The sequence below is a fragment of the Penicillium chermesinum genome, assembly GCF_028974085.1.
Source record: "Penicillium chermesinum strain IBT 19713 chromosome Unknown utg000007l:1.0-2695246.0:1.0-2697696.0, whole genome shotgun sequence".
Taxonomy (NCBI): domain Eukaryota; kingdom Fungi; phylum Ascomycota; class Eurotiomycetes; order Eurotiales; family Aspergillaceae; genus Penicillium; species Penicillium chermesinum.
This window is the reverse complement of record NW_026695317.1, coordinates 2203418-2229406: the sequence shown is the minus strand read 5'-3', so window position 1 is coordinate 2229406 and position 25989 is coordinate 2203418. Positions and strand designations below refer to the sequence as shown.

General features: G+C 52.3%; 11 protein-coding genes across 11 annotated transcripts; 4 read left to right on the top strand and 7 right to left on the bottom strand.

Annotated features, from left to right (window-relative positions):
* Nucleotides 1–116: 116 nt before the first annotated feature.
* Nucleotides 117–707, bottom strand: N7468_009585 (uncharacterized protein; the record flags this gene model as incomplete). The annotated part of the gene is made up of 1 exon (XM_058478881.1): nt 117–707. The coding sequence occupies one exon, from the start codon at nt 705–707 to the stop codon at nt 117–119; it is 591 nt and encodes a 196-aa protein (XP_058327211.1).
* A 13-nt stretch (nt 708–720) lies between these two features.
* On the bottom strand, nt 721–1981 carry N7468_009584 (uncharacterized protein; the record flags this gene model as incomplete). The annotated part of the gene is made up of 2 exons (XM_058478880.1): nt 721–1802; nt 1852–1981. The coding sequence occupies 2 exons, from the start codon at nt 1979–1981 to the stop codon at nt 721–723; spliced, it is 1212 nt and encodes a 403-aa protein (XP_058327210.1).
* Nucleotides 1982–2010: 29 nt separating this feature from the next.
* N7468_009583 (uncharacterized protein) lies at nt 2011–2292 on the bottom strand (the record flags this gene model as incomplete). The annotated part of the gene is made up of 1 exon (XM_058478879.1): nt 2011–2292. One exon carries the CDS (start codon nt 2290–2292, stop codon nt 2011–2013), a length of 282 nt encoding a protein of 93 aa, XP_058327209.1.
* A 272-nt stretch (nt 2293–2564) lies between these two features.
* Nucleotides 2565–4905, bottom strand: N7468_009582 (Oxidoreductase 2OG-Fe(II) oxygenase family; the record flags this gene model as incomplete). Its single annotated transcript, XM_058478878.1, has 4 exons — nt 2565–3409; nt 3853–3969; nt 4252–4694; nt 4745–4905. The coding sequence occupies 4 exons, from the start codon at nt 4903–4905 to the stop codon at nt 2565–2567; spliced, it is 1566 nt and encodes a 521-aa protein (XP_058327208.1).
* Nucleotides 4906–6858: 1953 nt separating this feature from the next.
* N7468_009581 (uncharacterized protein) lies at nt 6859–7083 on the bottom strand (the record flags this gene model as incomplete). Its single annotated transcript, XM_058478877.1, has 1 exon — nt 6859–7083. One exon carries the CDS (start codon nt 7081–7083, stop codon nt 6859–6861), a length of 225 nt encoding a protein of 74 aa, XP_058327207.1.
* A 2233-nt stretch (nt 7084–9316) lies between these two features.
* Nucleotides 9317–10495, top strand: N7468_009580 (glycoside hydrolase family 16 protein; the record flags this gene model as incomplete). The annotated part of the gene is made up of 2 exons (XM_058478876.1): nt 9317–10119; nt 10183–10495. 2 exons carry the CDS (start codon nt 9317–9319, stop codon nt 10493–10495), a joined length of 1116 nt encoding a protein of 371 aa, XP_058327206.1.
* A 782-nt stretch (nt 10496–11277) lies between these two features.
* N7468_009579 (glycoside hydrolase family 92 protein) lies at nt 11278–13889 on the top strand (the record flags this gene model as incomplete). Its single annotated transcript, XM_058478875.1, has 6 exons — nt 11278–11452; nt 11501–11533; nt 11577–12471; nt 12521–12699; nt 12764–13586; nt 13628–13889. Coding segments are annotated over 6 exons (2367 nt in total), but the record flags the coding sequence as incomplete, so codon positions are not given.
* A 516-nt stretch (nt 13890–14405) lies between these two features.
* On the bottom strand, nt 14406–14663 carry N7468_009578 (uncharacterized protein; the record flags this gene model as incomplete). The annotated part of the gene is made up of 1 exon (XM_058478874.1): nt 14406–14663. One exon carries the CDS (start codon nt 14661–14663, stop codon nt 14406–14408), a length of 258 nt encoding a protein of 85 aa, XP_058327204.1.
* Nucleotides 14664–14735: 72 nt separating this feature from the next.
* N7468_009577 (bifunctional cytochrome P450/NADPH--P450 reductase) lies at nt 14736–18199 on the top strand (the record flags this gene model as incomplete). Its single annotated transcript, XM_058478873.1, has 4 exons — nt 14736–15015; nt 15072–16613; nt 16667–17349; nt 17435–18199. Coding segments are annotated over 4 exons (3270 nt in total), but the record flags the coding sequence as incomplete, so codon positions are not given.
* A 1158-nt stretch (nt 18200–19357) lies between these two features.
* Nucleotides 19358–21668, bottom strand: N7468_009576 (alpha-galactosidase; the record flags this gene model as incomplete). The annotated part of the gene is made up of 4 exons (XM_058478872.1): nt 19358–20900; nt 20947–21346; nt 21396–21554; nt 21599–21668. 4 exons carry the CDS (start codon nt 21666–21668, stop codon nt 19358–19360), a joined length of 2172 nt encoding a protein of 723 aa, XP_058327202.1.
* Nucleotides 21669–21982: 314 nt separating this feature from the next.
* On the top strand, nt 21983–25595 carry N7468_009575 (uncharacterized protein; the record flags this gene model as incomplete). The annotated part of the gene is made up of 6 exons (XM_058478871.1): nt 21983–22117; nt 22226–22754; nt 22798–23706; nt 24162–24361; nt 24412–25404; nt 25461–25595. 6 exons carry the CDS (start codon nt 21983–21985, stop codon nt 25593–25595), a joined length of 2901 nt encoding a protein of 966 aa, XP_058327201.1.
* Between the last annotated feature and the right edge of the window lie 394 nt (nt 25596–25989).

Sequence of the window (25989 nt, the reverse complement as noted above, 5' to 3'; positions counted from 1 at the left end):
CGGGCTTTGAGGTAGACTTGGTTGCATTTGACGTTTGCCAACTAAGTTCAAATTCGAGGAGCTTCGCATCCAGGGCCGTCGCATTGAAAGACGCAGGAGGGGTAGCCTTCAGGTAATCAACAAATATGGTCCATCGTGGTACATAGTACGAGGAGACAAGGCCACTCCATTGCTTGGACGCATAATCGTGAACCTCCCCCCGAGGCCCCCCAGAGGGTAATCTGGTTTCGCGCATTGTACTCATAAGATGCAGCAAGGGTCTCGTTGCCATTCGCTAAGGCGCGAGCCGAGTTGACCCAGGTGGACAAGCGGAAATTCTCATTCGTCCCGAGGACACGGTCCAAATCGGTTAGGATATGAATCATCTTGTCACCGGCCTGCGAGATGGCTGTCTGCGACGAGTTAGAGCTGTTCCAGGTCGAGATGAGATCGGTGTACAGGGGAATGAAAGCATTGGCGAGCGCTTGCCGTGTAACATCAACTGTGTCGTATAGATACGCCGGGTTGTTCCATAGCGTCGGCTGTGACTTGGTAGCATTGGTCATCAGTTGCCATGCGCGTACCACAATCGAAGGGTCGTAGGTCAGGGCTGTGGGGTGGTGTCCGGTAATGCCGACAAGGCCGCTGATGTTGGGGCGGAGCTCGAAGATAGATTTGACCACGGATTCCACCGTGGAGTTCTTATTGTCGTACACCGTAGTTCGCATGATCTCCCATGCCTCATAGAGAGCCTTGGGGATCGTCCCGAGAGCCAGAGTACCGACTAGTGACCCAATCATGGAAGTAGCTCTCTGTATCAATAGCCTTGGAAGACCATGCCTGGTCGAGGAGGAGATCGTAAACAATCTCGTTGCCTTCCTGGCCCTCCATACTTAGTCCGTAACCGACCATAGAAGGCGAATCGATTCGGGCTTGGGTCGCGTTTTGAGTAACGTTGGAGATCTGACCATATAAGCCCTGGTTGCCGCCGTACCCGTGGAGTTGGCACCAGATCCAGGGTTTCCCGTAATAGGATTGGGTCCGTATCCATTGAGGAGAGCTTTCTGAGAATAAATCCAAGATGATCATGTCGTCATTGTTCCCCACGCCGGACAGATACGCCTCCACACGCTCGTCGGTCCAGAAGTCCTCGCTCGAAGAGAATAGCCAGCCTTGCATCATCCAGGTGGCCTTCGGGTCCGCATTCTTCAAGCTGATGATAGTGTTGTTGGTAACATTGTGCAGATAGTCCAGATCTCCAGAAAGAGGGTCGTTCTCGTTGTATTGATCCAGAGTATAGATATGGCTCACCTGGCCATACGCGGCACCCTGCTTCTTAATGAATCTGGACTGTATCTCCGAGAAGTGCTTGTCGAAGGGCTCAAGGAAGGAGTCATGGGTATACTGTGTAGGGAACCTCTCCCATGCCGATCCCCGGACAACGCTCGCATCTGGCCACACGCGAGTGATATTGGATGGAACAAATCCACTGAAAGCGGGCAAAACAGGGGTCATTCCGAGCTCGACCATCCGGCGGACAATCTTCTTTTGAAGCTCAAACTGCTGATCGATCCATTGAAGCGGCAGGTCGCCGTCCCAGGAGCCCTGGATGTTGCCAAGGCGGTTCCATGATTGGAAGGCTGGTCCGCTGAAGAAAGCTGCGATTTCAGCATCCGTCAAACCGATCTCTTGGAAGACCTCAAGAAAGATCTTCTCCACACCAACCCACGCCAAGGGCAAGTTGACGCCGCGGAGAGCGAGCCAGTCCAGCTGTAGCTCCCAGTCCTCCCATGTCCAGAAGGCCGAGGTGTAAGAGAATGTGACTGTCCTTGTTAGTCAGACGTCCGGGGTGAGCAACAACCTAGTCCTTACCTGTATTGAAGTGATATCTCCACGGGACTGTGCTGGAGCCATGGATGGGGGAGGAAAGACGGGGGAGCTTGGAAGGCGCGACGTCAAGAGCGGCTCCCAATGAACCAGTAAATATCGACGTGCGCGACATCAGTGAGATACCGGTGAAGCCTGCGGAAGTTAGTTTTCTGGCTCGACTTTCTCGCCTCGAGCGTGGACATACCCCGAAGAAAGCGCGCTAATAGTAGTCCCTTGAACTAGCACAGTCCCGTTCGACGTGGTTTGGACCTTGAAATGGTCATATCCGTCGGATACGGTGGAATTGTGCACCAAGCTGAAGCGAAAGTCGCCGACATGATTTGGCAGCCTTCGTTTGACGAGATCGTACAGAGCATCCGTTGGGGTCGCAATCACCCCTGAGGCGGAGATAAGCCCAACCAATAACCCCGACCACCACCGCATGGTTTGAGGGGGCGAATCCCAGGAAGCAGAGGTTCTAGAGATTACACAGCTTGAGCAGTCCAGAAATCCAAACCGGACCACAAAGTCCCTTCACCTGCTTCTTCGAGATTCTTCGACGCGTACCGCCTTCCTGAACATTCCTTTAAGCTTACAGCCCCGCTTCGTAATTACCCGCCATCGGCCACCCTATCGTCTGTCGCGCCTGAGCCATGTGGAACGGGGAAATGGGGCCACGTTGTCCAGTGATTAAATTCTGTTTAATATGAGAGAAGTCATGCTACATACTCCTTTTGGCCCTGAAGCGCACGCGCCAGGATCTCGGGATACCATCGCTGTCCAACGTCTTGGTGGCTCGTGACCCGCGCGACCAGCGTGCCCTCGCCCAGGTTTCTCTTGAACATCTGATTGAATGTAGCTTCTGCATCTGACTTGACTTTGGCGTCCTTGACCAGGTCGCGGATATGCTGCGGTACCACGAGAGTAATTTTATCCGCCGACAGGTCGGGGCTGACGCCTTGGAAAACTGGGAAGGAGAAGCGAGCCCCCAGAGAAGCACCCTTGGAGTCAACAAAGTTCTTTTTGAGCAAGCTGACACGGTGCGTTGTTGCAGTACACACCCCGCCGGTCATCGCTTCCAGTGCTCTTCCAATGTTGATCACAAATGTATCCGGGATTGGTGGGGCTGAGATCCAGTCGCCGGCCTTGTTCTGCACCTCGAGCCCATGGTGAGGCGTCGCTTGTAAGAGGAACGTGAGGAAACCGGAGTCTTTATGAGGGCCGACACCCTGAAAGCCGGTTGCCTCCGAGTGATCAGGGGGAGGTGGTGGGTATTTGATCAGCTTTAGCTTGTGCTGCTGCGGGTTGTCGAATGCTTCGTCGAATGCGTTTGGCGGGAGATCTAATGCTTCGGCTATGAGAGCAGTGAACTTGCCAGACAAGTTGGTAATCTGTGCAATATAGTTCTCAATCGCTTCACGAAATCCCGGGAGCGCAGTGCTATCGGGCCACTGGCCTATAATGAGCTGGCGATCATGAGGACGATGAAACTGGCTTCTCACCTGATTTGGACCACAGATATTCCTATACAGAGGCTCATCAGGCCCCGGTGCAGGCAGCTCTGTTGCAAACTAGCGACAGTGTTAGTTGATGCCAGTACGTGAGCGAATTCTTAAGCTTTTCTCACATCAAATTGCTCGCGATGGTCGGGCTTTAACGCCGTTATCTCAGCCCCAAGCCTAGAATAGCCAAGAAAGTGTCGGCTATTAACCATTTCAATTTCAAGTTTCTTTTCCAGCGGCAGTTCGAAGAGCTCATATGCTTTCTTTGAGAATGAACTTTGGATCTCAGGTGATACGGGTGGATTTCGAAGATAGAGAAAGCCAACATTGATGAGCGCCTCCCGAAGTTCCGCGAGGAATGCGGGTTTGGTTGCTGGAGACAGAGCGTCTGAAAAATTTAGAATGGGAATAGAAGCAAAAGAACAAGGCTTCGAAGTGCTTTCTTTCGACTATCATTTTTTTTTTTAGCTCGATCTGTGCCACGTCCGTTGTGTGTGAGAACCCACCATTTTCGAGATAAACTGATACCGGAGCTCGTGGAGGTCAGCTGAATGTTTGGTAAACTCGTAGTTGTGACCCCCCACCTCGAAGCAGCTTTGCTTCCACAGACGGGGATGAGCTAAAAAGTCCGACAAGCCGATCGAATTGCGGCTTGGCCTCGGCGTAGCCACTCCAGAAAAGCTCGAATTCTGCGACAAGATACTGAACAGGGACCTATTTTCTTATTTAACGACAGTTATCTTATCAGGTCTGCGTTAAATACCTTGATCGAAGGGAAAATATGGTCAAGAAACCGATGATACCACTCAGACCCGGCAAATTCTCGACACTCCGATCTAACAGCTGACATGATGAAGCCGATTAGCAAAGCACGCCCACAAGCGGATCACGCAATCCATACCCGGCTCAAAAACTGCCCGGAGCGTGTCGCCAGTAAACACGTCTTCGTTAAGGCATTCAAAAGGCCCGAAGAACTTTTTGATTACAGTAGGCGGATCCTCAATCGAATAGCGAGGTTCACTAGGGGTGGGATCTGGATCTGGCAGAAGAGTCCCTTTCTCGGGACTAGGGACGACCCCTAGAGCGCTGACGCCCAGAATGGAGAATGGAGTCTTTGATTGGGCTGCGATGGCGAGCACAATCGCTCCTCCCATCGAATGCCCCACGAGAATCACTCCCCCTTGTCCGCACTGCTCGGTCTCACAGACATTGGCAATAAGCTTGGTGATCAAAGATACCGAATCGAGAAGAGGTGTTTGGGTCTTAGGAAGGCAAACACCGCCGTATCCAGCACGTTGGATATTCAGGACATTGTGGCCCTGTTCGCTCAGAACCCTAGGGTACCTGGAATGAATCGTTAGTGGGTTGCGTGTGGAGTTGGGAATAGTACATACGAGTAGCTTGAGTTATCGAAATATGCCGCATTGGCGCCCCCGCCATGAATAAACACCACCAGAGGCAGCGACGTAGTCGAAGGGGTTCGCCGCTTGAGAAGGCCTTGGACTTCAAGCCCATCTCCCTGCAAAGAGATGACCTGATCGAAGTTGCTCGCCATGGCGGATCAAATTGAAGATGCGAAAATCAATAGCGGGCGATGCGGGGCAGTCGGGGTCGTCATAGTGGAGCATGAGGTTATCGCAATTACCAGCAGCCATGATGTCTAGTAATCTTTCTTCCTCTTCCCTTTGAATATACCTTGGGGACTTGAACTTATTCAATATGTTCCAACCAGCGGCTTGCCACTATATTTACATGAAAAAAGGGTATTAGTATTGCAGCGTGAACACCTCCGAACCGTGGTGCCACACCGTACCGGTACTAGGAGGTTGTATTCTGGTATGAGCATGGTTTATATCGATAAATGCCCTGGCAGGTGAAGGGAATGATGCTGTGATATTAGTACAGTATTCGATATGTTATATGGATGATAGCGTAGCGTGTCATTAAGTGGGGTTTCAAATGTTGAGGACTGCCGGTACTAGGGTAACTTGGCATGCAGGAACCAGGTGGCATGGAGGTACTGATTCAGCAAATGACCTTCGTATTGCCGCAAGTACATATGGGGTTCTGGAGCTCGATGTAGCATGATTGGGTGCGTGACCGCTAAGACCGATCCCTCAGTCTTAGGCCACTCGACTCCAGTATGCCATGCTGTTGATGAATAAGGTTGGGGAGAACTAATCATTATTCTAGGCCAGGTGTAAGGAGCCGCTGCTGCTATAAATCTTAAGAATCGGGAATGCACATGTATGGAACATCGGTTGGTCTTCAGAATGCTACTAGTACTAGACTCGTCTCTGTGTTGTGAAGTCCTACTAGGGTATATCTTACTCTATAAATATCAGGTCCTGCAGACTTTCAACCTCTGACTTCCATTACTTTTTCACAATATAAAAGTTATCAACTTTTCACTTCTTCACTTCACCTTTTACTCCCCCACCTTTCACTCCTTCGCCTTTCAATTCTGCTGTCTCTACTTTGCTTATCTTTACAATGCTCATCTACAGAATAGTACCTGCGATCTTGCAGTATGAAAAGCTTCTTCTAGGGCGCCTCAATCAAAGCAGGCCCTGTTTTCGGCGCAAGGATGAGGCTTTGGCACACAACCCTTTTATGTCCAAAAAGAGCCCATCTGAACCCTTTTTATTTTTGAATTCAAAAATCGCTGAGAATATGCCTTTGACAGCTTTAGAAGCAGTCTTTGGGACAGGCACAAGACTGTGGCATGTCCTTCGAGGGATCATCACAGCGATCACGGTCTTAGCGATCGTTTTCTGCGGTGTATATTGGTGGATGATTTTTCTTCAAAATCGGTAAGCTGTGTATAATTAATTCTCAGAATGCCTCGCAAATTTGTATTTACGCCTGTACTATAGACACATCCCTCTCGCGCCACTTGTGGGAGGTGCATCTGCGTAAGCGCTCCAGCTCGCCCGCGCTGTGCCGCGTCCTCCCACCTTTAGCATCGACTGCCAACTGGTTTTGTCCGAACAAACCTCCATGTCAAATTTTTCTGCCCTTTCTACCAATTTAGATTGAAATTGAACCAGAACGCCGGATTGGTAGCGAGGTACGCTGTGTATCCTCTAATAAAGTCGAAACCAGAAACACTCGGTTTCCTTTGTTCACAAGAGAAAACCGATCCAAGACCAACAACCTCTCATTCATTTATTCGTCTCGAGGTATACGAAAGGCCATACCAAAATGGCTAAAACCTACGGTAGCACCAAGCCTCAGCCCCGAAACCAGACGCACTCGAGCCGAAAGATCTCGATTTATTTCTACGCTTAGGCGTTGCAGGACCCCAGAGGAGAGTGATGGGGACGGGTAGCCCCGTAGTTATCCTTATACTGTATTATTAGTGTTCCTGCTGTGCCATTAATAGGCTCATTAATACCTGTTATCACATCGATACCACAATTGCTGGGGGAGAAAACTGCCTAGAGTAGATGTGTGGACCGTGACATTCCTAAGCTCATGGATTGATGGCCGAGGACATACCAGGGCCTCAGAGATAAAGCAAACTGCCAGTGAGACAACGATGACGCGGCTCAGGGAGAGCAGCAAATTTATCATGGGTGGCCTTTCGGGGCAGTTGCCTTTGGTAGAGTCCCGCCATGAGATTATGGTAAGTGGCGGCTCCTCCTATAAATTCTCGTTGCTGGTGCGGGGATATAGACCGGGGTGCAAATAATACTGAAACACCACTGTACTCTGCCACTGACGGTCGCATGACGAACATGTGATCGATCAGGCCTGGGGAATTGATCCCAGCAGGCCACTCCCGAAGTTTGGCAGATCACTGACAAATTCTCCGGAACATGTGAGAATGGTAGCTTGAGACTTTATCTATTGCGAATCGAGCCAGGTTTTTGCGAGGCGAATCGAGCTGCGAATTGGCCAATCGGGGCGTGTAGAGCCCATCTCGGCTGAAAGATCCTGTTTTTCTGAACCGAAAAGTCGATAGCGTCCACGGGTATTTGACGTCACCGCGGGAACTTTCTGAGGAGGCTGGGATGGGCGGGAAAAGAGGGGAAGCATTTATAAGATGGAGAGGGGTCCTCGAGTCGATGCGATAGTTTCTTGACGTTTGGCTAATTCTCCCGATTGCATTTCTCTGCCAAGTGGTCTAACATCGCGCAACCCCACTTGCTTCGCGATCGGGCGCATCCACCCAAGATCGCCCAAGAGACCAATTGCTGCGTTGGGTACAATAGTACGGAGTACGGAGTATAAATAAGCTCGCCATGGTTAGTATTGATCCGTGGCTCAATCCCGGCTCGAACCAAAAAATCAAAAAAAAAAACAAAACAAAACAAAAAGAGAAAGAAAAACAATGCTTTATAGACGGGAACTGACTCAGTCCTAGGCACCCCTCCTTTACACTCGCGCAGAGGGTTGCCCTAGCACCATTTCGGGCGGAGGCATCGCAGGGATCGTGATTGGATCGATTGCGGGTACTCTCCTGCTGCTATGGCTTTGGAAACTGTGCCGACTCCCGGGTGCATCGCCATTCAGCTCTTCAACGACCGAGACAGTCTATACTGCCCCAGCAACAAGTCGCACCCGTTCCCGCAGGAGACGCAGCAATGGATCGACCATGGAGTATGTTGAAAAGCCGCGACGGTACCGGAGTGAACCGCGGCGCCCGACGAAGGTCTATTACAGCAGTTGAATGAGATCAGAATAGGAAGGGGGGTAACAAGGGGTAGGATGGGGCTTATGATTACGATAGGTTACGATTCGGTTCATGAGAGTTCAGAAGACATGAAGTCACGACTGACACGCCTTGCCGCTACATGGCTTATGCAATGGAGTATTAATTTGATGCTAATTAAAGACAAAAATCACCCTCGAAATGCAAAAATAGTTCATCTTCTCCATGCTATTGGCGGGTTCTTGGCCACTTGAGGTTCCACAATCAAGCCAGATGATGCTGTGGCACTCAGCACAGAGTGCGATTCCGTGTGTTCCGGTAGACTAAGTTTGGCTGAGTTTGAAATTTCAACGGAGTACGTAACGACGTGCGCGACGCCTCCAAAGCTTCGCTGTTAGAATCTTTCTGGGACTGGCGAATAGACGAGGGAGATAGTGTGATGGGATCCTTATCAGAAATACAATTGAGACCCGAACCCAGTAAAAGAAAAGATCACCGGTTCGGGAGAAGGACGACTCGGAAGGGGGCCCCATTCGTGAGACTAGTGGCTTGAGTAAGTGGGGTGGGGGGGGTGAAATCAAAGAGCAAAGCCTGGAGGGGAGAGAAACCGCATACGACAGGGATGAACTGCAGCTCCTCGACGAGATTCCCACGAGGACGAGGTTACCCCCTTTTCCTTGTTATCGGTCTAGCTGGGGTCAACCTCCTTAACTTTGGGCCACAACTCGGAGCCCCGCCGATCCACCGTGCGGATTCTTCCGATCGATCTGAGTTTTTTGTTCCAAGAATGTAGGAACTCCAGCATTGGACTATCAAACTGCGGATTGCCGACTGTGGACTGAGAACTGGGAACCTGGAGGCGTCCCCTGATGCCTGCAGGAAGCCGCAAATCCTCGTTTATCGGGACCAATAGGCGTGATGGGCTGGAGTGGTCCTTGAGTGGCAGTGGGCGAGACACAAACACCAGCTAATTTAGCTCGGATAGGGAGAAGAGAAGCAGCCAATAGACCCGCGAGGAACAGCCAAATCGACCTGATCAGGCCAAGCGGTACCTTGCACTACACCCCTTTCAGTTAGGCGTGCAGAACCTACGATGCTATCATTGCTCCTTACAGCTAGCCCACCTGAAGCCCTCTTGTGGCGCTTCCCCATTTCCCAGTTATTTCCCCTTTCTCAACCTCTGTCTTCTCTATTCTATCCATCTTTCCATATTCATTCCTTACCCGTGCGATATCGCACATCCACTCTTTCAAATCGAGATCTTTGATCTCGTGTCCATTCATTCATCTTTGGAAAGAATTTGTTCACAATGAGAAGCTTCTTCTTGTTGGCGGCCCTGGCCTTGGGGGCTGCTGCTCAAACCTGGACAAGCTGCAACCCTCTCAATCAGACCTGCCCACCAGATACGGCCCTCGGCACGGAGCACACATGGTACATGAATTCGACGTCCAAGATCGACACGGACATCTGGAACATGACCAACAGCATGCCACCGACATACACCGACGACGGAGCAGACTTCACTCTTTCCAAGGAAGGCGAGGCAGTCCTAGTCACTTCTAACTTCTACATCTTCTTCGGAGTGGTCGAGTCATGGGTCAAGATGTCACCCGGAGTGGGTATGATCAGCAGTGTCGTGCTCGAATCCGACGACTTGGACGAGATTGATTGGGAGTGGGTTGGCAACGACACCAACTCGGTGCAGACCGACTTCTTTGGAAAGGGTAACACGACCACATACGGCCGCGGTACTACTTTCCCTGTGGAGAACGCTGCCAGCGAGTGGCACAACTATACCACCTACTGGACCTCGGGCTATCTGGAGTGGTGGGTTGACGGCCAATTAGCCCGCAACCTCACGTACGATGATCCTTTGACGCTCGGGGGTACTAACTACCCCCAGACTCCCTGTCGGATCAAGGTCAGTATCTGGCCCGCGGGTCTGCCTGGTGTCAGCAAGTGGACGATCCAGTGGGCTGGTGGTTTGGTCAACTGGGATGAGGCGCCGTTCACCATGAGTGTCAAGAGCATCCGGGCGAAGGACTTTCACTCCGGCAAGGAATACATTTATGGCAACAGGAGTGGCTCCTATCAGAGCATCAAGGTTATTGAGTGAGTACGCCCGTAAACCCATGTGTGACATGTCTAACGTCTTTTTTTCTTCCTCCCTTTTAGCGGAAACTCAACCATCGCCGACGACCTTAACAAGAAGCCCTCTGAGTCAGTAAGCGATAAGTGGAACAAGCTCCCAGAAGGCGCTCATATTGGCGTGTACGTAGCCGCAGGTGTCGTTGGCGCCATTGCCGTGGCCGGGTTTCTCTTCTGGTGCTTGCGTCAACGTCGCAACGGCCGCCTTGAGAACGCCCTCGGTGACAACCAGCATGCCAACGAGCGGGACGAAATGCAGAACTACCAGAACGACTGGAAGCAAAGCGAGTGGAGGGCCACAGAGTGGAGGAACAGCGGCTACGGCCAGATCCGATCATAGGAATGTTGGGCGAACCCAATTACGAACAATTCTAAGAACCTCCCTGCGCTGCGGTCATTCGTCGTGCCAAATACGTGATGTTGACAAAATCTTCCCCAAGGTTCAGGCCCCTTGACCTGGATGACTGCAGCTTAATGACCTTTGCTTCACGCCGCCCACCTTCGTTTTTTTAATTCAGGCGGCTAGTTTGTCGATATCCATTCTTTCTCGGTTCAAGGCCGGTGTCTGTGGTTTCATATTCGCAGGATCTGTACATATTTCAATTGAGTAGCTCAATGACATTTCTTATCGATAATTCAACCGGTCCGGTATATAAAGTTCGACTTCGGTGTATGTGAGAACAAGCAGGCCAGGTGAATCGACATTTTTGGTTAGCTCAATTTCCTTCTAGACTGCAGTTGCCCGATACGACCTTGGAAGCGTTACATGGAGACCCATCAAAGCGTTCTCCCCATTTTGGTTTGTATCCCCGCAACGACAAGTAACTTGCACGGGTTGTCCGGCAGTCAATTCACGCTCGATGCCGTATTGGCAATCGGAACCCGCCTTCTCGATCAAAAGCTATTCGACATTCATCGCAATTCCATGATGTGAGTCTCAGCTATAACATTAACACGGGGATTAAGATCTGGGGCCCAGTCCCCTCATGCGAGTTCCCCGCCATGCTCCGATTCCAAAGCGGGAATTTGGCATGTCGATCATACCCGAAGTGAATGCCCCCCAGCCTATGAATGTTCCCCTGCGGCTGTTAGGCCGATGCAACATGCGTTGCTTAAATAGAGCTTCCCCAGCCTGTTTCCCCAGTTCACAGTGGCATCACCATGAAGCCCTCCCACGCCCTTGCCGCCACGCTTTACGGCACGGTTGCTCACGCTGTCCAGAGCACTCTGTCAGCTCAGCAGGATGACTTTGATGTGCTGGACTATATAGATCCATTTATTGGAACGGCGAATGGCGGTAGGGATACTAGTGATGCGACTTCATGAACCACGCTGACGGATTCAGGGCACGTATTCGCCGGCGCAACATTGCCTTACGGTACGTCACGTGCATCACCTCCAGGCGCTCGCTGACAGTTTAGGAATGGCCAAGTCCGTCGCCGACACCATCGGCGAAAACCAAGCTGGATTTGCCTATGACGATGATACCGTCTACGGCTTCAGTCATCAACATGATGATGGAACCGGCGGAGGAGCCTCCATGGGCAACTTCCCCATCTTTGCGCAGTCGTGTTTAGACCTTAGTCACTGCAAATGGCAGCAGTCAGACAGGGCGGTCACTTGGAACCAGACTGCGCCCAAGGCCTATCCCGGATACTTCGGGATCCATCTGTCGAATGGCGTGCATGCCGAGATGACAGTGACGAATCGGTCGGCTTTGTACAGGTTCACGCTCAATGGCACCAGTCCGCTGATCTTGATGGATCTGATGGATCTGCCGCAGTCTCGAACCAAAGGGACGGCTGCGATTGATAAAACGGGTAGGATGACAGGCAGTGGTCGGTTTAGCCCGAGCTTTGGGGAAGGCCATTATAATTCCTTTGTCTGTGTAGACTTCAAGGGCGCCGAGGTCCGCGAGGTTGGCACTTGGATGAACAACCAGCCAATGAACAAGACTTCTCTTCACCTCGATGGAACAGTCTCGGCGGGTAGTCTCTCAGGCGGGACCTTTGCTCGGTTCCACGGGTCAAGCTCGATTCTTGCTCGTGTGGGCGTGAGTTTCATTAGCACTGACCAAGCATGTCACAATGCCGAGACCGAGCAGCCGAACTTCGATTTCGAAGCTACTGTCGCCGCGGCGAAGACTGCATGGAGGAAAAAGCTTAGTACTATCTCTATCAAAGCAGATGGAGTTTCGAAGGAGCTGCAGACGATCTTCTGGAGCGGTGCATATCGCACGATGATCAGCCCCCAGGACTATACAGGGGAGAACCCGCTGTGGTCAAGTGACGAGCCGTACTTTGATAGCTACTATTGGTAAGTAACCGAGACATTTCGCGTTATTGACCCGTGCTAACAGCTACAGCATATGGGATTCTTTCAGAAGCATACACCCGCTCTTAACCCTGATGGATCCACAGGCCCAGTCCCTGATGTTGCGCAGTCTTGTCGACATTTATCGCAATGAAGGATACCTCCCTGATTGTAGAATGTCGCTTTGCAAAGGTGAATATCTCCGGCTGGACTTTGAGTTCACTAAGCCCTGTTCATCGTGAAGAATGGGATAGCACCTATCATTCGAGTTCGTTCTGACATGTGCTCCACATAGGTTACACCCAAGGAGGCTCCAATGCCGATACAGTCCTAGCGGATGCCTATTTGAAGAAGATTCCTGGCATCGACTGGGCTACTGCTTACGAAGCTGTTGTGAAAGACGCCGAGGTCGAACCCGCAAATTGGGACATCGAAGGACGCGGCGGCCTTGCGCACTGGAAGCAGCTGGGCTATATTCCCACTTACGATCACGACACTCTTGGGACGGGCACTCATACGCGCAGTATCTCAAGAACCGTGGAGTACGCATACAACGACTTCTGCATTGCTGAGATGGCCAAGGGGCTGGGCCACTCCGCTGACTACGAGAAATACCTCAACCGCTCTGGAAACTGGATAAACATGTACAAGTCAGACCAGTCCTCCAGCATTCAAGGCGTTAATACCAACTTCACCGGCTTTCTGCAACCTCGATACATGAACGGCACATGGGGCTACCAGGACCCAATCTTTTGCAGCCCTCTCTTGAACTTCACATCCTGCTATCTCAATCCCGATGGCCACGAGACGTACGAAGGAAGCGCCTGGCTGTACACCTTCTACGCTCCGCACGACATGGGATCGCTGATCAAGGCCCTCGGCGGCAAGGAGTCCTTCACGCGACGCCTGGAGTATTTGCACGAGTCTGGCCTGCTGTACGTTGGCGACGAGCAGGCCTTCCTGACAATCTTCCAATTCCACTACTCAGGCAGGCCAGCCCTATCAGCCAAGTACAGCCATTTCTACATTCCATCCAAGTTCAACACGACAGTTGCCGGCCTTGCTGGTAATGACGACAGCGGCGCGATGGGCTCATACATCGTGCTAAGCATGATCGGGTTGTGGCCCGTCCCGGACAAGATGTATATCTGATAACCAGCCCGTACTTCAAGGAGGCGAGCATCAAGAACGCCATCACCGGCAAAATTGCCACGATTCGTAACGTGAATTTCGACCCGAGCTACAAGGCGATCTACATCCAGAGCGCTAAGCTGAATGGAAAGACTTGGACGAAAAACTGGGTGACCCATGACTTTTTCACCAATGGTGGGACACTGGAACTTACGCTGGGAGAAGAAGAGTCGGACTGGGGCACTGCCAACGAGGACCTGCCTCCGAGTATCTCGGACTATTCAGATTAGGGTGTGCCAACGTTGGAATCCCGCGCCAGTGTTAGAAATTGAGCTTGGGTCAGTCTGGCCACTCCTGCACCTGAATAATGATATTAGTCGTCAGGATAAACCAAGCCGAGCTAGAATCACGCCGTAGAGGATCGCTAATCGCTACCGGGCGGTGTACGAAGTATTGGCGACTCCAGGGCTCCCTCACTGAAGATGAGTAAACTGAAGTCGAGTGGCCCACAGCTGCATATTCACGCCAGTTGAACCCGCTCCGCTAAGGATCTTTCTCTTCTACCGGGATAATCTGAGTCCTTGCAGTTTTCCCTAAGCGCTATTCCTCTACCTTTCCGTACTGGTACATCGGGTTACATACTGCGATGTTTCCGACGGAAAATCCGCATTTGTTATATCACACGAGACGTGACAGATCAGGCGCCACTGGGCTGACACGGATGAAATGCTGAAACCATGGAGTGCTAAATCAGGCATTGTGCAGAATCGGAGAAGATTTCACCTCGAGTAAGCGGAGACGCGTTTCTAGGCAAACTTGCATACGCAGTAAGAGTTCGGATCGGAGTAGCGGTCGGGGACGACAGTGCGTTTAGCGCGCTCTTCTAGCAGCCTCGGCTTGTATGGAGCCAAGAAGTCTTGGACGGCACAATTTGGGCTTATGAAGGATCCGGTGTACTCATTACTCCTAGTTGACCGCCCGGCCTCAACCAATATAGTGTCAGCGTCAGGCCAAGTGTTCAGCGACCCTGGGGGCCCCCCACTTCCTCGGTGACCTGTAGGCATGAAGGTTTGTGCGTCGTACAGCCTTACTCGGTCGGGATTCGAGAAAGCCCGCCTGCACTTCTATTAGAAGGCTGCGATCTGCCTGTCTGGAACCATCAACCATGGCTTCTAAAGAAATCCCCATCCCGGGCCCCGCGGGGGGTGCCCCTCGTGGGCAATGTCTTCGATATCGACGGGGAGCTCCCGTTGCGTTCTTTTAACATGCTAGCAGACCAATACGGAGAGATCTTTCGCCTCACAACATTTGGTAAATCGAGGGTCTTTATCAGCTCTCAGGAGCTGGTCAACGAAGCCTGCGACGAGTCGAGGTTTACCAAGGGAGTTCTTGCAGCTCTGCAGGAGATCCGAGACGGTAATTCCCTTCTGCTTGAACTGCCCTCCGTTGCAAAAGATGATTGACATGGATAGGCACCCACGACGGCTTGTTCACCGCTCATTACCCGGAAGAAGAGAACTGGGCTGTCGCACATCGTATCTTAGTTCCGGCTTTCGGGCCTCTGATGATTCGAGAAATGTTCGATGACATGTATGATATCGCCAGCCAGCTGGCGATGAAATGGGCTCGCCAGGGCCCTGATACTCCTATCCAGGTCACGGACGACTTTACCCGGCTGACCCTCGATACTATTGCCTTGTGTTCCATGGGGACGCGCTTCAACTCATACTACCACGATGAGATGCACCCCTTCATCGCGGCGATGACGGGTTTCCTTGTTGGATCAGGTCACAGAGCCCGAGTCCCAACTCTGCTCAAAAACCTGCCCACGAGTGAGAACACCAAGTTCTATGCCAACATTGACTACATGCGGAAGCTGTCCCAAGAACTGATCGATGACCGCAAAAACCATCCCCAGCCTGAGAAGAAGGATCTGATGAATGCACTGCTGCTGGGTCGGGACCCTCAGACAGGAAAAGGGCTGTCTGACGAATCCGTTATCGATAATATGATCACCTTTCTTATTGCGGGCCATGAGACGACCTCCGGCATGCTCTCGTTTCTTTTCTATTATCTCCTGAAGACGCCATACGCCTACAAGAAAGCCCAAGAAGAGGTCGACACCGTCATTGGACGACGCAAGATCTCGGTGGACGATATGAGCAAGCTACCATATCTCACCGCGGTAATGAGGGAGACGCTTCGAATACAACCATCAGTGACGATTGTCGGATTGCGGCCTCATCCAACCAAGAACAAAGAAGACCCTGTGACCCTTGGCGGCAAATACGTCCTCCACAGGGATGAGACAATCGCGATTCTGATCAACAAGCTCCACCAGGACCCCAAGGTCTACGGCGCTGATGCGGACGAGTTCAAGCCAGAGCGCATGCTGGACGAGCACTTCAACAAGCTGCCCAAGAATAGCTGGAAGCCCTTTGGAAACGGAATGCGCGGCTGTATTGGACGGCCTTTTGCCTGGCAGGAGGCTTTGTTGACGACGGCGCTCTTATTGCAAAACTTCAACTTCTCGTTGGCTAACCCCAGCTATGACCTGCGCATCAAGCAAACCCTCACCATCAAGCCTAAAGATTTCCAGATGAAGGCGACTCTCCGCAACGGCCTCGACCCGACCAACCTGAATCTCCATCTGAGTAACACCAACGGGGCGGCCCAGGAGTCTAACATCACCAGCCGAGACAAAAAGCCTATGACTGTGGTGCCAGCTGGCAAACTTAAGCCCATGTATATTTTCTACGGAAGTAACACGGGTACTTGTGAGGCATTTGCGCATAGATTGGCGCAGGATGCCCCGCAGAACGGTTTCGAGGCAAAGGTCACCTCCTTGGACTCGGCGTTGCAGAATATTCCCACAAAGGATCCTGTGGTGTTTATCACAGCCTCCTACGAAGGACAGCCGCCTGACAATGCTGCCCACTTTTTCGAGTGGCTGAGTGAGCTCAAGGGCGACAGCCTAAAAGGTGTGGACTACGCTACATTTGGCTGTGGTCACCGTAAGTCTCCATCGCTCCTGAGCAATGATACGATATACTGACTCCCGTTTGAGATGACTGGGCTTCCACGTTCCACCGTATCCCTAAGCTCATTGATGAGCTGGTTGAAAGCAATGGAGGACATAGGCTCTGTAGTCTTGGCACCGCTAACGCTGCGGAGGGCGATATGTTCACGGCCTTCGATAGCTGGGGTGATTCTACGTTCTGGCCAGCTGTGACAGCCAAATTCGGAGGCGAAAAGCAAGCCAAGCCAGGTCCATCGCTGGAGGTTGAAGTCACGTCGGGCCGTGCATCGAGTTTAGGTCTCAACCTGGAAGAAGCCTACGTGGTGGATAACCAGCTTCTGACGGAGCCTAGTGTGCCCATCAAGCGTTGTCTGCGGCTCAAGCTTCCAAGCGATATGACCTACCAATGCGGAGACTACTTGGCCGTCCTACCTGTTAACCCTAGCGCTGTCACCCGCCGCGCAATCAGCAGATTTGAGCTCCCTTGGGACGCTGTACTTCGTATAAAAAAGACATCTACCAGCGGCGGTCTATCGCCAACCATCCCCCTCGACACTCCCATCTCCGCTTTCGAGCTCCTTTCGACCTACGTCGAGCTCTCCCAGCCTGTTTCCAAGCGTGATCTCCATGCCCTGGCAGACGCGGCCATTGAGAACGCCGACGTGCAAGCTGAGCTCCGCTACATCGCCTCCAGCCCCAGCAAATTCGCCTCCGAAATCGTCCAGAAGCGGGTAAGCCCTCTCGACCTACTCATGCGGTATCCGAGCATCAAGCTCTCAATCGGCGACTTCCTCGCCATGCTGCCCCCAATGCGAGTCCGGCAATACAGCATCTCGTCGTCCCCCCTCGCCGACCCAACCGAATGTAGCATCACCTTCTCCGTGCTCAACGCTCCTCTCTCTCTCCGCCAATGAAGAAACAGAGCGGTACCTCGGCGTCGCCTCGACATTCCTTTCGCAACTGCAACCCGGGGAGCGCGTGCAGGTAACCGTGCGCCCCTCGCACTCCGGCTTCAAGCCACCGATCGGTCTGCAGACACCCATGATCATGGCCTGCGCAGGCAGTGGTCTCGCACCGTTCCGCGGCTTCGTTATGGACCGCGCAGAAAAGATCCGCGGCCGCCGCAGCTCTCTATCCGGCGATTCTCCGCAGGCAGAGCAGCCAGCCAAGGCAATCCTCTACGCGGGTTGTAGGACGCAAGGCAAAGACGACATCCACGCTGCCGAATTCGCGGAGTGGGCGAAGATCGGCGCCGTAGATATCCGGTGGGCATACAGTCGCCCTGAAACCGGGCCTGGGCAACACGTGCAGGATCGCATGCAGGCTGATAGTCTGGAATTGATCGAGTTGTTTGAACAGGGCGCTAACTTCTATGTCTGTGGGAGTACGGGTGTGGGCGCTGCGGTGCGGGAGGCTATCAAAGGGATGTTTCTTGAGAAGCGGGCGGCGCGGACGAAGGAGAAGATAGCTGCCGGGGAGGAACCTGAGATTGATCCGGGCCTTAGTGATGAGGAGGCGGCTGACGTGTTCTTTGACAAGATGAGGGCTAAGGAGCGGTATGCTACTGACGTTTTTACTTAGGGTTAGTTGACTGCTCTGTCTTTATGCTCAAGTTGTCCGGTAACGCTCAAGTCAGTAGAGACACCAATTTGATAGTAATCACTTGGCCGGGAGCGCAACTAAGACAGAAGAACAGAAGGGGGGGGGAGCGAATTGGGGTCGCTAGGAAATAGTGCGATACCATAATTACTATACTATGATCACCGTGACAGACCCGGCCTCCGGATAAAGGATGGTAAGTCAATCTATGCCCCAAATGTAGCCCCGTAAAGGATATCCTACGTCGCGTCAGCCTGAAAACCAAAGCTTGACCCTAATCCCACCATTTCAGGCTTTCCTGGCATCTGCAGAAGCCTTTGTAGATCTTAATAGCTCACCATAACTTGACGTCGTCGCCGAGTGCTTAGTTACTGTTACTACATACGCTGGTAACTACGTCATATGCATTTTGAACGCGTCGGCCGGAAATTGACCCACAAAAACAGAACCATCTTTTTGCAACTCCCCTATCTCCATCAATATGCGTCGGTTTGGAACCGAAATGAGTTCAAACGGTAGGCCAAGTTCCAATCTCTCGTCCGAGACACGCGCTGCTATTTGCGCCGCGATCGACAACGGCGTGAGTTACGCCAAAATCGCACACGATTTTGGCGTTTCTAAGAGCACCGTTGGCTATACACGCAAGCGATTCCAGAACCACGCAACCACGGAGAATCTCCCCAAAAAAGGGCGGCCTCAAAAGTTTAGTCACAGGTCTCGCCGTGCGATATATCGCTTAGCGTGTCGATCTCCTCGAGACAGCTACAAAGAGCTTATCGCGAAGGCACCCGACACAATGTCAAAATCGACCATTTATCGCATTCTGCGAACATACAAGTTTTGTAAAGGGAAATCGAAAAAGCAGATCGGCTCAACAGCCCAATTGGCACGAGGGGGCCTCCCATCTGCACGTCAAGGGGTTGATTCCGAGCATTGGCATAACATTATGTTCTCTGATGAATGTAGTGTCCAGCGTCGATCCAATTTTGGTACGAGCGGTGTATAAAATTTGCTATTGGTATTTATGGCGCTACACCTTGGGGTAGCATGTCTCAGATATTATTCCAGTGTCTACAGAGTAAGGCAGGACTATGCTGCACCATTACTGTGTACTTCAGATCAACTTGGAGACTGGTCGCGTCATTGCTTCTCAAAGAACACAACCTTGCTGCCATAGTTTGTCGAGAATGGGAACTGCAGGCCAATGTTCATCAACGTAGACCCAGCGTACGTCTGGTTCCCGTCAACCGTATATATAGCCTTGGGATCCAAGCCTTGTAGCTTGACCCAAGGGACAGAATGGTTGATGAGGGGGTTGATCTGAAAGTAGAAAAGCACTGCCTGAGCACCATCTTCAGAGATGAAAAGAACAGCGGGCCAATTCGAGTCCTCCGGAAGACTGAGACGATACTGGTCGCCCTTCAGAATAAGCGGGTTGACCTTCTTTGCCAGCGCAATGAGACCCGGGAGCGCTGCCTTGTCTTCTTCGGAGATCTTCGCTGGGTCGAGCTCTAGACCGAACGATCCGCCCATCATGGCGACGTGGCCACGGAATTCGACGGGGATGGTACGACCAGTCTGCTGGTTTGGCACTGCGGAGAGATGAGCCCCCATGGCACTCGGCGGGTAGGCAAGAGACGTCCCGAGCTGGATGGTGATCCGCTCCACAGCATCGGTGTCATCAGAGGTCCAAATTTGCGGGAAATATTGCATCACGCCAGCGTCGAATCTCCCACCGCCGGAGGCACAGCCCTTCCAGAGGACGTCGGGGAATTGGGTGGTCAAATTGTTGAAGACTTTGTAGATGCCGAGCATATATTGATGGTCGGTGGTGGGAGAGGGCGTCTCGTGCATGCCTCGGTTGTTGTCCCATTTGACATAGCTGATATTGGCACTATTTAGGATGTTGGACACAGACTCGATGATGAATTCTTGAACTTCAGGCAGAGCCACGTTGAGAACGAGCTGGTTCCGTCGCTCCGTGCGCGGATAAGGTCCTGCGTGCAGGACCCAGTCTGGGTGCTCACGGTATAGACTGGAGTTAGGGTTCACCATCTCGGGCTCCATCCAGATACCGAAACGAAGAGCAGTCGAGGTGTTCGCTGCTTTGAGGGCGGTGATGTTCTCTACGACTGGTGCAATGCCGTTGGGGAACCGGGCAGGGTTGGGAACCCAATCGCCCAGGCCGGCGTTGTCGTCTGTACGTGGATATTTATCACCAAACCAGCCATCGTCAAGAACGAACATGGTAACTCCTAGATCGGCAGATTGCTTGGCGAGCTGCTCAATGGTGGACTGATTGTAGTCAAACCCCAGACCCTCCCAGCTGTTCAGGAGGGGCGGTCTATCGGAAGTAGCAAACTTGCTTTTGATAAGATTGTTGCGGTATAGTCTGTGAAGCTTGCGGGAGACCCCGCCAATGCCATCTTTGGAGTAGACTGATACCACTTCAGGCGAGGTTAAGGTTTCGCCGGGAGCCAGGGGCCAAGAGAGTTGGTCCGGGTTGAACCCGATGAGAGCCCGCGTGAAGCCCTGGGATCCTTTCTCCACGCTTGCAGAGAAGGAGCCTGTGTAGATGAGGGAGAATCCCCAGGCCTCTCCAGAAGACTCTGTGGTAGTAGGGTCCACGATGGCAAGGAAGGGGTTATGCAAGTGGGAGGAATATCCCACGGAAGACCCAAATCTGCTAGACTTAGATACCATTCGTATGTTTTGCGTTCACGGCTTACCCTTGCAATCCGTATTCCACACTTCGACGCTGACGGTGCGCTTCTCTGGCCCAATCGCCGCTCAGGCTGATCATGTCGAGGTCCTCGTATGGGAAGTCAACGCTCATACTGGCAAGTGCTTCGACTGTGATGTTCCCCTTGCCCTTGTTCGTGATGCTTACACTGCGAGTGATAGTATCGTATTTGGGAAAGATAGAGTAGGTCAAGTCCGCTGCGACATCACTGTACTTGTCATACAGATGGATAACCAAGGTAGAGACATCGGCATCATCGCCGAAAGTTGACGGGAGGCCCGTCAGCTCGGGTTTCCCGCTCTTCCTTTCAAAGGAATGGTACTGGAAGTCGGAAACGGTGTATCCAGGTGTCTGGCGGATGCGCACCGCGGGAGTGCGCCAGTCTCCTCTTCCCTGATCAGGAAACTCGCGGCGTATGCGCCCAGGCTCACCAACCCAGCCGTTGATCGCTGGAAGGATCTCTCTGGGGGATCGGGCCAGTCACGCTGCCACCGAAGTGGTCATTGATCAGGTCACCGGTGGTGTTATCAACATGGAATAGGTACGACACCCCTTGGCCGTTCAGGGCAAAAGAGGTTCCGTCCACAACAATAGCTGAAGATGTTAGCTGGGCTTCTCATCACTTGGAACGTACGTACCATTGCTATCGTGAGCAGTCACTTGGCGCACCAAGACCAGGCCAGCGACCACGGTCCTCTTGAGAAACATCTCTGCTGCTGTTTGACGTGTCAGGTTTTGAATCGGGACCGGACAGTCCCTTTATAGGAATTTGGTTCCTGGCGTATAACCCCCGGCAGGGGCTCCTGCCATTCATCGTCCTTTCGTGTAGCTCCCGCGTGCGTAGAACGTGGGGGGTCTTTCTGTTAGCGGCGGCTTTGACCACGCCTGATTTGTCGAAGGAAACCTTGACTCCGCATCTCCGCATTTTTCGGCTAATTTCCCGTCTGCATTGCGGAGTCAACGCGGACTATAGCCTTTTTAGCGCACCTGGACTGTCAGCCTTCAAAGTTAGACAGCGCTGAATGACAATTCTCGAATTTTCCGCCCTTCGCACAGAAGTGGGGACCCTGGATTCTGGAGAATCTCACTCCAGCAGGATTCGGCTCCAGGAAAATTCTGCCCGAGATGCGACAAGCGTCGGCCTGTTCCGCGTGTCGGTGAGTCTTCATCGCCAGTCCAGTCCTGACGAATAGCCTAACGATGGCAGATCCCGCCGCCGCAAGTGCAAGCCCGTGCCTGGTGGCCCTTGCTCCTATTGTCTGCAGAGAGGGCTCCCTTGCTCAAGCTCGCGACCAGGGCAGGCCGGCGCTACGCGGTTGGCGGGCGAGACAATAAATCTCGCACAGGGATCTGACTCGCGGAGGTGCAACTTGTCGGCAAAGCCTCTTTGTCTGGAGCTGGTGGAGCTCTACTTCGACTACGTGCACGACCAGCTGCATAGCCTGTTCCATAAAACGACTTTTCTAGAGGATGTGAGAAATGGTAATGCCCCACCGATCCTCCTCTACGGGATGATGGCGCTCTCTGCAAGATTTTCCAATCACCCCTTGCTCATCGGCATAGATCCGAGGAACAGAGCCGAAAAGTTCGCTCAGCAATGCGAGTCTTTGTTGAATCTGAATGATGTCTCGGTCATGACCATTCAGGCATGTGTTCTGTTAGGTGCCATCGCTATCACAGATGGCAAGCCGGCTTCCGAGTCTATTTACTATGCGGTGGCATGTCGAATAGCGCAGCTTCTGGACCTGCCAAATCGCAAAGGCTCTCAACTGGACTGTGAAATAAACATTCGAAGTGAGTCATCTGCCGACATCAACTTCTCAGCTAACGAACATAGTCTGGTGGACCCTGAGCATGATCGATACATGGTCATCGAACGGAGTGAGACTGCCGAGGCTGCTCCAGCCCAAGGATGTACCATTACCGATGGAAGAAATGACGTTCCTTGAGATGCGCCAGGGCTCCGATATATCTACTCCAGGTAAAACATCTCTACTGGCGGAGATGGTTCGCCTAAATCGCATATTGCAACAGATCAACGAATTCAACATCAAGTCCTCTGAATCAGATATGGAACCCATATCTATACTGCGCAGTGTCGAGGGTCTTTCCAATCAGCTTGACGCATGGCACCGGGAGCTTCCAGATCATTTCCGTGATACGCATGAAAACATGGAGAGGTGCGCAGCGCAAGGCCTCGGTCGAGTGTTTGTTGCCATTTATCTGGGATATTATCACTATGGTCAGATACTATTCTACCGCTTCCTACATGAGGACCTACAGCAGCTGAAAGGTGACCCAGATACAAAAGCTTATGCTGCTCTGTGCAAGCTCCACGCCGAAAAGCTGTGTCGGATCGTCTATGCTTCGGAAAGCACACGTGGGTGTGATGTCAAATATAACATGGTGGGCCACGTCCTGGTTATTTCCTCGACTATTCATCTGCATTCCTTGCTGTTTGATAGCAATAGGGAAGCTTCCCATGCCAAAGACTGCTTGGAGAAGAATTTTTGCATTCTGAACCGTCTGTGCAGGCTCTGGCCCACGCTGGACTTTTGTATGGAGCGGCTGATGGCGTTTCATGAGGCCTGCAAGAACTCTGCAGATACCAGCTTCCGCATGGATGCTTGGATGGTTAGATTTTTGGTCGAGTTTGCGAGTCCGGTGAATGGCAAGGACTCCTTGCGCCTACGCGAACAAAATGCGACCTGGTTGTCGGATTTGGGCATTGAAGCCCGCCCAGCTGGTTAGTAGTGCAAGAGGTGCCGCCTGTACGTGATTCACTTTGTGAAACGTTGGCATCATATCTGCAGTCATCCACGTGATACTAGGATGTACTTATGCTGCTCTACCCCGCTAAGTGGCCGTGGTGGCACTGTACGTCCAATGGGGGAGACCACACTCACTGGGCACTCTTGATTTGGAGAACCCACAGTCAACTCATCGTCTTTGAAGATGGGGGTAGCTACCTTATCGGGGGTTTGCAGCACGCTTCTCTGCTGTCTCGTTGCGTGGTATATTGTTCAGATCCTCGTCTTGAATGCAAAGCTACGGCGTTTCCGCGGACCGCTCATAACCCGCATCTCAAATTGGCCGCATAGCTTAGCAATACTTGGTACCAGCTGCCATGAGTGGTACGCGGAGCTGTGCAATGAATATGGTGCGCTCAAGATCTCATAATGAAGTGACTTATCTGATTAGCAGGCCCAATTGCTCGTGTCGCACCAGGGATCTTGATCACCTCCTCGCCCGAGGTCTGGACGCACGTCAATAATAAGCCAGGATACAAGCGATCCGATTGGTACTACCAAGCCACGAGGATCGAGTATCGGAAAGACAATGTATTCAGCCAGACCGACAATACCAAACACGACAAGCGCAGAAAACAGATGGCTGCGGGGGTATGTACGTCGTCGCATTACAAACATCACGATTGGTGCTGACCATACAGTACTCCGGGAGAGAGAATCTGAATCTCGAAGCCGCCGTGGATGATCGAGTTCAGGAATTCATAGATCTCATCCGTTCGAGATACATCTCATCCGACGTCGTGAAACCTATGGATTTAGCTATAAAGGTTCAATTCTTCACCCTGGACGTAATCAGCAGCGTCGGCCTGGGAAAGACCTTCGGAATGCTCAAAAGTGACCACGACGTCGACAGCTACGTGGAGTCTCTGAAAGAAGGGCTCGCAGTCGGAAATACCGCCCTCGCATTAGGCTTCAGCTGGATAACGCAGGCGCCGCTGATCGGCCGCCTGATTGCGCCCTCTCCCAAAGACAAGACCGGATTTGGGAAAATGATGAAGGCTTGCTTTCAGATCGTGGACGAACGAGCGGCGAGCTCTGCAGACAAGAGATCTGACATGCTAGCCTCGTTCATGCGGCACGGGCTCACAGGGGAGGAGCTCCGCAGCGAAGCGCTGGAACAAATTCTCGCAGGCTCCGATACCACGGCTGGAGCGATCAGAGGCTCGCTGCTACACATCATGACGAACCCCCGGGTCTACGCAAAACTCCAGCGGGAGATCGACGATGCCGTGCAACGCGGCCTTGTTGCAGAGGGCAGCATCATTCCTGCCGCTCTGGCTAAAGAGCTTCCGTATCTCCAGGCAGTGATCCGCGAGGCTCTACGGGTGTGGCCGCCGGTGGCTAATATATTCTCGCGAGATGTTCCCGCAAGCGGGGATACGGTCGTCGTCGATGGGGAGAGTGTGTTTCTCCCGGGTGGGATCAGCATCGGATACGCCGCGTACGCAATGCACCACAGCAAGGAAATCTATGGGCAGGACGCGAAGGCCTTCCGACCGGAGCGGTGGTTTGAGGCAGACTCTGCAAAGCTGACTCGCATGATCCGAACTAGTGACCTGACTTTCGGCCACGGTAAGTGGCAGTGTTTAGGCAAGCCGGTGGCTCAGCTCGAGATGGGGAAAATCTTGTTTGAGGTAAGCAGACTGGTAGTCCGTATCTACTATAAGAGTTTGAACTGAAAGAATTCCAGCTTTTGCGCAACTTCGATCTCGCTCTGATCAATCCAACACGACCCTGGGATGCGCGCAATTATCTTGGGCTTTTTGCGATTTCCGATATGTGGGTCCAGGTCACCGAGCGCGAAACTGTTTCGCAGCGCTATTGATGTTGATTGAATCCAACTATCTTTTGTTGTAAGCATGAAGAGATCAGATACTAGGACATGCATGCTAGCGGCTGCACTAACCGGACTGGGTCTGACGTGGCGCGGAGTTTAATTGAATCCATCGTTGGTGCCGCGAGAACCACTGATAAAAATTAATATGCGTTCCCCTCGAAATGTCCGGAAGATTAAATACGTGAAGCTCAGGATCGCTTGATCTGACAGTTTTTCCTGCATAAGCTTAGTCAATCCATAACCGAGCCCACCCCCTCTTCGCAGGGACATAGAAAGATTACCATAGATCGCGAAGGCGTTGCTAAGAACCCACTTCATTCCTCTCATCGCGCGAGCACGCGGGGCGTCGGCAGCCACATCCAACTAGTGAAATGCGCTATAG